The sequence below is a fragment of the Bidens hawaiensis genome, unplaced genomic scaffold, assembly GCF_021521415.1.
Source record: "Bidens hawaiensis isolate Kalapana, Puna unplaced genomic scaffold, B.hawaiensis_p1.1 tig00009618_1, whole genome shotgun sequence".
NCBI lineage: Eukaryota > Viridiplantae > Streptophyta > Magnoliopsida > Asterales > Asteraceae > Bidens > Bidens hawaiensis.
In genome coordinates this window covers 48,959-58,370 of record NW_027491719.1, presented here as the reverse complement: position 1 = coordinate 58,370, position 9,412 = coordinate 48,959, and the positions used below count along the sequence as shown (strand labels likewise).

At 32.5% G+C, this 9,412-nt stretch overlaps 2 protein-coding genes across 2 annotated transcripts; both read left to right on the top strand.

Annotated features, from left to right (window-relative positions):
* On the top strand, positions 1–4,700 carry LOC143533054 (heavy metal-associated isoprenylated plant protein 8-like). The gene is made up of 5 exons (XM_077027932.1): positions 1–9; positions 1,336–1,561; positions 1,848–2,023; positions 2,931–3,021; positions 4,061–4,700. Exons 1-5 carry the CDS (start codon positions 1–3, stop codon positions 4,372–4,374), a joined length of 816 nt encoding a protein of 271 aa, XP_076884047.1. The 3' UTR covers positions 4,375–4,700.
* Positions 4,701–6,580: 1,880 nt separating this feature from the next.
* On the top strand, positions 6,581–7,445 carry LOC143533053 (uncharacterized). The gene has a single exon (XM_077027931.1). The coding sequence runs from the start codon at positions 6,816–6,818 to the stop codon at positions 7,443–7,445; it is 630 nt and encodes a 209-aa protein (XP_076884046.1). The 5' UTR covers positions 6,581–6,815.
* The last annotated feature ends 1,967 nt before the right edge of the window (positions 7,446–9,412 follow it).

The window sequence follows — 9,412 nt, the reverse complement described above, 5'->3', positions numbered from 1 at the left end:
ATGGGAAAGGTACACTTCACACACACACACACCTGTGCTCTGATTTTGTTGCTGGTTTCTTTTACACCATTTGTAACTTTATGTTTAATCAATCAGCATGCTTCATTGATTCTGATTTTGTAGATTAATCACAATGTTTTAGGTTTCATTTTCGGTTTATTATGCATCGGAACGTGTTTTTCTCGATTATTGTTATTATTATTATTATTATTTTTTACAATTTCTCTGAAATGAACTCGAAAATGAGATTTCATGTGTATTGAATGAGTTTCCGTACAAATTTTACGGATGAATTGCAGTTGTTTATCGATGTTTTTAGGTTTAATTTGCGATTTAATGCATCGGAACGTTTTTTTTTTAACAATTTATCTAAAAAATGAACTCTAAAATGTAAATATCACGTGTATTATACGAGTATATGTTTGATTATAACTGATTTGATACAAGTTTTACGGATGAATCTCAATGTTTTAGGTTTTTTTTTCGGTTTTTATGCATCAGAACGTTATTATTATTATTATTATTATTATTATTATTATTATTATTATTATTATTATTATTATTATTATTATTATTATTATTATAACAATTTCTGAAAGAGCATGTTTGATTAAATCTGATTTCGTACGAGTATTACGAGTATTATCGATGAATCGCACTTGTTCATCGATATATTACGTTTTTTTTAGCTAATTCTCTAAATATAAACTTCAATATGAGATTTCATGAATATTGAATCCGTACGGATAACACTGGTTGATTGATATTTTAGACTTATTTTCTGATTTGTTGTATAGGAACGATTTTTTTCTCAATTTTACTTAAAGTTATTTGTAAAATGAGATTTCATGTATATTATATGCATTGTTTGATTGAATCTGATTTCACATACAAGTTTTATCGGATGGATCACACTTGTTATCATTGTTTTAGGTTTATTTTCCGATTGGATTTATAGGAAGGGTTTATTTTCTCTATATTGGTACGATTTCATGGAGGAAAAACACGTGTATGCGACTCTATGATGCGATTTAAAGATCATACGTTCGATTGAGCGTTCGATTGAGTGAATCATAGCTAGTTTTTATCATTTTCGGTTTTAGTACTCTGTTGCTTGATTTTTGTTATATTTGTGCGTTTTCATGATAAAATCAATCGATGATACGCTCGATTGAGTTCATCATGATTCGTTTCTATTCAACTTTGCTTATAATAATCTGTTAACACAATAATATATGAATGTTGTGTTCAATTTGCTCTACTGTATGCTTACTGTTTGATTGAATATTTGATATCATTTAACTAGCTTCTTATACTCACTGTTAAAAATTGCAGAACAAGAACAACAACAACAATAATAACAATAACAACAATGACAACAGCAACAACACGGAAGAGCCGAAGCCTGAAGAAACTAGCAACAAAGCTGATGGGGCAGATGATAAATCCAACAACCAAAAATCCGACAAAAACAACAAAGCTGGAACGATCGTGTTAGGCGTTTATCTTCATTGTCAAGGCTGTGTTGAGACCCTTGTGAAATCACTCAGAGGATTTGAAGGTAACTGTTTATTATAATTAATATTAAACATTAATTGTTTCTTTTGTAACATAATACTACAATTAGTATCTTTGAATGTACCAAAGATTCTAATGTATTAATTTATAGTAACAGTAACAGTAACAATAACAATAATATGTTATTACTATTATTATTACTAATTACTGGCCAATAACCGCTATTATTCTGATCATGAATGCTCATTAAATAAGATTGATTATCATTCAATATGTTGATTTATTTATTTAATTATTATTAATGATTGGTGCATTGATTAACTGTTTAGGCGTTGAAGAAGTTGAAATTAATGCAAAAGATCATCGAGTGACTGTGAAAGGCAAGTCTGCAGATCCGGTACGTGTTGCAGAACGCGTGAGGCGTAAAACAGGGAAGCATGTTGATATCATCTTTCCAGTGCAGAAGAAACAGCAGCCTGAGAAGAAACAAGAGAAGAAACCTGAGGTAATTTCAGTTACTTTAACACTAATTGTTGTTTCAAGTTGGCAATTTATTAGTTATCATAAGCAATCAAGTAGTGTAAAGTGTAAACGAGCCATGCCGAGCCCAAGCTCGACTCGTTTTGACTTACGAGAGCCCGAGCTCGGCTCGTGAGTTGTCTTTTCAAGGTTGAACTCATTTATTATTTACTAATAATCAATCGATACACATGTCAATTTGGCAATTTTCAGTTATTAGAAGCAATTAGGTGGGTGTAAACGAGCTGGGTTACGAGAGCTCGGGCTAGACTGATTTTGAGCTCTTTTCTTAAAGCTCGAGCGCGGCTCATGAGTTGTTTTTTCAAGCTTGAGCTCGGGTTGTTTATTGTTTATTAGTTAATCAATACACATTTTTTATTGTTTAAATGTATTTTGAGAAAAACCTTATCGAGCATAAGATTGGCTTGAGCTCATGTACAGTTTAAACGAACCAAAGCTCAACTCATTTGTTATATTTTATTAAACAATATACATTTTTCAGTTATTTTTATATATTTTAAGAAAAACTTTAACGAGCCAAAGCTCGGCTCGAGCTCAAGTTTAGTTGCTTAAACGAGCCAACCCTCAGCTTTTTTGTTGTTGTCTCAAGCTCGAGTTCGACTAGTTTATTACTTATTAGTTATTTGAAATACATTTTTACTTATTTGTATAATATTTTGAGAAAAACCTTTACAAGCCTAAGCTTGGTTTGACTCATGTGCAGTTGCTTAAACGAGCCAAAGCTCGGCTCGAGCTCGGCATTACAGTGTGAAAATAATACATAGAAGTCCTAAAGAGTTAAAATTTTAAAATATATTAGGCTCGTTAAGGCTCAACGAGCTTAAATGTAAAAGAATCTTACATTTTTAATTAATTTTATATATTTGATATAGGCACCAAAAGTGCAAGAGGTGGCATTGAAGATGCATATTCACTGTGAGGGTTGTGCAAAGGATGTCAAACACTGCATTCACAAGATGGAAGGTAAATTTTTTTAACTTTCAGTTAAATTTCATCACAATTATCCTCTGTTTTGGTGGTTAAACCACAAATTGTTTGTTTATTGGTTTCATATAATGATATGATTTACTTCTGTTTGTTCAAATTGTTGGTATAATGTTAATATAATGATAATTTGAACACAGAGATCAGAATATAAGCATTAAAGATATACATATTATACCATATATGTTCATAGTTAGTTTTTTTTATTCTTTTTAACCTATAAATAAAGATGAGATTTGAGAATGTGTCGGGTCGGTTCGGTTTTTGGCTAAAATTGAACCTACAACCATGTTTTCGGTTTTTACTTTTCACATTTATGCACATGATCGGTTTTGGTTAACAATGGTTTGGTTAATTCGGTTGTCGGGAAAATGTGGTTTTGGTTAATTCGGCTAACGGTTCGTTAACAACCCGCTTTAAAGATGTCCAGATTATACCATATATGGTCATAGTTATTTTTTTTAATTCTTTTTAACCTATAAGTAGAGATGAGATTTGAGAATGTATCGGGTCGGTTCGGTTTTTGGCTAAAATCGAACCTACAACCACTGTTTCGGTTTTTACTTTTCACATTTATGCACACGATCGGTTTTGGTTAAAAATGGTCTGGTTAATTCGGTTATCGGGAAAATGTGGTTTTGGTTAATTCGGTTAACCATTCGTTAACCGCCCGCTTTATACTGGGTGGATCTAATATGTCAAGTCACATAAAATTCAAGTAATCTTTTTAATTTATAACAAAATAAACATAACTAATATGCTATTTATAAGACAGTATTACTGTATTAGATAGCCTTTTTGAGATATAAATATTATTTAAAAAATAAAAAAAATACAAAGGATGTTTTAACTTTTAATATCGGTTAATTTCGTGAATTCGGTTATTTATGCAGATGTAACCATAACCAAACTGCATAATCGGTTTAGTTATCCGGTTTATTTATTTTTTCTCACGCGTATATGTCATTACAAAATCGGTCTTTATTTATTTATCTTTTTACTGTTATGTGATTGACAGGAGTACAAACTGTCAGTGTTGAAATGGAGAAATCACTAGTGAATGTAAAGGGTACTATGGATCCGAAAAACCTGGTGACATACATTAGCAAGCGGGCCGGAAGGCATGCGGAGATAGTAAACCCGAAAAACAAAAACAAGGAAAAAAAAGATGGTGAACAGAAGGAAGAAAACCAAAAGAACGATCAAAAAAATGAAAAGAACAAAGACAACAATAAAAATGCTGGTTCACCGTACCCAAATGTCCCCCCGGGCCTCATTTACGCCCCACAGCTCTTTAGTGATGAGAACCCGAACGCTTGCTCCATTATGTAGTTAGATGAATATGTATATGATATATTACACGTTGCGAGGCGAAGTTTAGGGTGACGTTTTCGCTTGCGAAATGATTTTGTGGAAATGTTTGAAGCAGACTTTTATATTTTGATACCTTATAATCTTTTATTAACTATGATATTGATTAGTATGAATATTTTGGGGTTTAGAAGTTTGTATAGGGGATGGTTTTATGAAGTAAATGAACTAAAGTATTAGTATATTTTTATGATGTTTTTTTATGTCTTATGCCATTTGTGTTTACATGTTGGTATGTTACAGAGTTGGTAAAATAAAACTGGTTCCAAGCCCATGAACTAGTTTTCAACCCAACCCGATGACAACCCAAAACTGGTTCCAAACTGACCCAATCCGTAGGTTCATATAGCGGTTTGATGCCTTCAATTGAGTTTTTTTTTCCTAAATGGGTTTATAACCAGGACCAAATCGGTTTGATAGGTTCAGACACTTTTCTTCCTTAACAGATTTATAACCCGGACCGGTTTGGACCAAAATAGTTTTGACCAGCTGTTGACTAAACCATTCTAGTTTATAACCCGAACCGGTTTGTACACCACTAGGCAATAGTGCACAGAATACCCGGTTTCAGACCCTTACCCAACCCGCGGGCACGACCTGGTATTGGGTTTCTACCCTAACCTGTTCCCGATACAGACCCGCCGGAGCCGGTTTCATCTTTATCCGGTCAAAACCCTACCCTACCCTACCCTACCCTACCCGGACCCTGAAAAAAACCCGGAAAATCCAATTAAATACCCGACTATACCTAGAACTGGTTCCTACCCGATCTGATTTTAACTTTTGTGACCATACCCGGAGCCAATTCCTAAAAATACCCAGTTTGTACACATGTAGCATTAGTATGTTACTAAATGTTAGGATGATTTGGGCTTTTGGGTAATACACTAAGATTGGGCTTTTGTACACTAAGTTTGTACACGTGATTTGGGCTTTTGTACAAACTTCTAACCATTGTTGTTACTACTTGTTATTCAGGTGAAAACAAACAGAAAAACAATACTCCATTCGTCTCATTATAAGTGTCCTAATTTGATTTTTCAAGTTCTTTTTGTTTAACTTTGACCGACAATATTTTTGTTTGCATTATATAATACTTGATGTAAAATATATGAATGGATTGAGTTTTAAATGTATTTTACATTGATATAATTTTCATCAAGTATTATATGACACGAACAAAAATATTTACAGTCAAGGTTGCAAAAAAAAGACTTGAAAAGTAAAAGTAGGACACTTATAATAGGACAGTGGGAGTATCATTTAATCACCCCTTGAGTATATTATTAACTTTTAAGTTGCATTTTGTTATTCACTATATGTCATAAAAAGTAATAAAGATAATGGTCCTTTCCCATTTACTAATGTAGGAAAATCCAAATATGACAAACAAGGCATATTAATCTAACAAAAAAGAATATGTTATTAGGGTGGAGGGTATGGACCACAAATCCTTATAACTTTCTAAATTCAACCAATGTGTCACATTATTATTATTATTATTATTATTATTATTCTTAAACTCACAATCTCCCCAAGTTGAAGAGTGCGGAGTATGGACCCCTATACCCCAAATGTCATCTTGTATTTATTTATTTAAAAAGTAATAATATTCAATAATTTATATGTATTAAGTATTATATTAATTTTAACCATAAAATGAATAAAAACAACATTTCATTAATTAAAAACAAATGTTGAAAATAAGAGGAAAATACAATATTAATAATGTTAGTCTTATATCTAATTATAAAACTATGTCTTATACATGATCTCATACTTGTTTCTCATTACACATTAGTTTTGCGAGTATTAAACATATCCATTTATGTTCTTACATAATCAAAACTCAAAAGTTATCCCATTGAGATACTCGATCATTAGGGCTGGCACGTGGGCCATTGAAATGAATATAAGATTTAGGTCCACAGTTAATTAAGACATCTAAATATTCAATTGTCAGACTAGAAATAAAAATATCTATTGCTTTGGTGGTAAACCTGTGTATTGCCTAGTTGCAGGTTAAAAGTTCAAGACTGGTTATTAACACTTTTTTTGGTTTTATAAACAGTTGTCATGAAATGACCACAAAATTTCATTTTAATTTAGACCTACAAAATGTTAAGCTAAGGCCATCAATCATTACATGAAATATGATCTTAAAGGTTTTATAACATGTTCAACATACCTATATTTACATGTACAACATAGTATATTAACATGTACTGTTGTCAAAATATGTCGCCACGTGTACAACTTCCAATGCTACCACGTGGCCAAACAGATCCTTAATTATCTCAGAACACTTACTTAAAAAACATGTTTATCCCTTAACCACTCACACTTACTCCAAACCTCACCACCTTAATTATTATTATTATTACTTAAAAAAACAAAAAAACATGTCCGGTGTACAACTAGCGGTGGCTCACGGCTTAGAGCCACCCAAACCCGCCGTGGACCACCACCGCCGACCCCCTAACATGATGGGTTCCATCCGTTGGATCGAACTCCAACTCGTCGCATTCGTCATGGTCTTTTCCGCCATCGGCCTAGTCCCATTATTCGACCTAGTGTTCCCCGCGGTCACAACCGCATATCTCCTTATTCTGTCGCGGCTCGCTTTTCCTGGAGCCGCGAAAAATAAGGAGACCAACAATAATAATAAAAATAACAATGATATTATTATTATTCAACCTAACACAATGTTACGTGTCTATTCATTAGTTGGGACTATTATTGGACTGTTTTTACCGTTAGCTTATGTTTTAGGAGGGTTTGCTAGGGGTGACAATGAGGCGGTTAGATCCGCGACACCACAATTATTTTTGTTGTCGTTTCAAATATTGACCGAGAATGTTGTTAGCGGGTTATCGTTGTTTTCGGCTCCGGTTAGAGCGTTGGTGCCGATGTTGTATACGGTTAGAAGGATGTTTGTGATATTGGATTGGATACAGGATGTTTGGGTTCATAAATCGCTAGATGAAAACGCGCGTGTTCAGGTATGTATTGATGTTTTTCAGCCAATGTAGTACACGGGTTTGGTTTAAACTGGTATATTTAATTAATTTAGAAATAAATTGTGAAACTATTTTGGTTTTTAGAAGTTATGATTTTACAAAGAGTTTTGAGTGTTAATAAATGATTTGTAATGTTAGAATATTCAATTTAGAATAAATAAAATATGAAATATGTAGGAAATTAAAAAATTAATATGTGAGATTTTGTAAATGGAAACTTTACTTTTTTCCTTCTATAAAAATTTGGTTTGGTTAAGATTAGAGGTGAGGTGGTCAAATAAACTAGTTAATTGAACCGAAACCTAATCAGTTTGAAGCCTATTATGTAAAAACTGGTTTTAAACTGATTGAAACCGTAGGTTTGAGACTGGTTTGTTATTTTTCCATCAAAACCGGTTAACCAAACCGAAACATGCCAAAAACTGGTCAAAACCAATCATAAACCGGTCAACAAACCGATTTTGACCCGAACAGAAACCGATCATATTTGACTATTTGTCTGTTGTTGACCAAATCGAACTGGTTTCAACCCAAACCGGTTTTTAGTTTTAAACCGGTCTGTGCACCTCTAATTAAGATGGATTTAACATGTAATGTAGTTAGTTACCATATGATCGACGGGTCAGGTCTGGTTTGGTTCCGAGGACAGTGGTTTTGGTATGAATTTACAATTTAAGCAAGAATTTGTATTTTTGTAAAGAAAATTGTTTTGAAATCCAGCCCGGTTGAGATGGACTTAACCGGTTGTGTGGTCGGTTACTATACGACGTCAGACTAGTCTGTTATGAAAACAATGGTTTTGATGTGAGTTTACAATTAAACAAAGAATTTGTATTGTTAACAAACAATTTGCAACGTTAACAAAATATGAAACCTAAAATGAACAAAATATGGAGTCTCAAGTAGTAAATAAATCAGTATATAGACTTAACCGGTTATGTAGCCGGTTCCCCATCCAACTGACCGGTCTGGTCTAGTCCCGTTTCAAGAACCCGTGAATGCTAACGTGTCATGTTTTGATTGGACCAGGATATTGCATGGTATTGGTTTGGAATGAGTCTAGCATTGGCGAATTTGGCATATTTTTCAATCAATATATTTGCATTTTTAATTCCATATTTTTTTCCAAGAGCATTTGAGGTACATTTCAAGGAGAGATATGAGACAGAAGCAAAGTTGGCTGCTGACAAAAATCAAAATGAAACAAAAGATAAGAAGTTTGAGTAATGAAGTTAATTTAGTTACTATTAAGTTATGTTCTTGTTTTCTTGATTATTTTTAGTTCACTTGTTACATCTTTTTGTTTATATTGATTTTTTACATTTTGGGTTAAAAAAGTAGCTTTTGGAAACTTAAAGTTTAGGGGTTATGCGTGACAATTTCGAGTCTTGAACGAACTTGAAGGACTTGTTTTACAATTTTTTGATGAAAAAGAATCATGCATATTTTAAGCGGGTATCATCGGTTCATGTTGCTTAATTGGGTACATCACACGTGACAGATTAACGATAATGTGGCAATGTAAGAGATAATCCACACACTAGTTGATTAAAAAACATGGACTTTTAGTGTGTTTACCTGGTGAGAAAAAAGAACACGTTTTTGTTATCTTTATTTTTATATAAAATGAGTAGCGCTAAATGTACCCAATTATCTCATTTGTACTTATAGTTGAAATTCGTGAGGTCGACATAGCCATTACGGATGCTCTAATTGATTTTTAAATAATTTGCTAATCCTATTACAAATTCAAATGAAACTACAATATTTTTTTTTATCAAACATATAAAAAGGTTTATCATAACAAATTGTCAAAAATATAAACTTAATTAACTTTTTTTGTCATTATATTTAAAAAGTATTCCTGTTTTTTTTATGATTTTTATTAAACCATTTTATGATTTTTTTTTCATATTTATAATGATAAAAAAAAAAGTGAAAACAAGAAGACTATGTAGCTTTGTGTACATATTATCCTA

Excerpts from the sequence above, each read along its gene's own strand:
- LOC143533054 (XM_077027932.1), top strand. Across the intron at positions 1,562-1,847 it reads ATCACTCAGAGGATTTGAAG|GCGTTGAAGAAGTTGAAATT; the intron begins GTAACTGTTTAT and ends TTAACTGTTTAG. Across the intron at positions 3,022-4,060 it reads CTGCATTCACAAGATGGAAG|GAGTACAAACTGTCAGTGTT; the intron begins GTAAATTTTTTT and ends TGTGATTGACAG.
- LOC143533053 (XM_077027931.1), top strand. The coding sequence starts at position 6,816 with ATGTCCGGTGTACAACTAGCGGTGGCTCACGGCTTAGAGCCACCCAAA.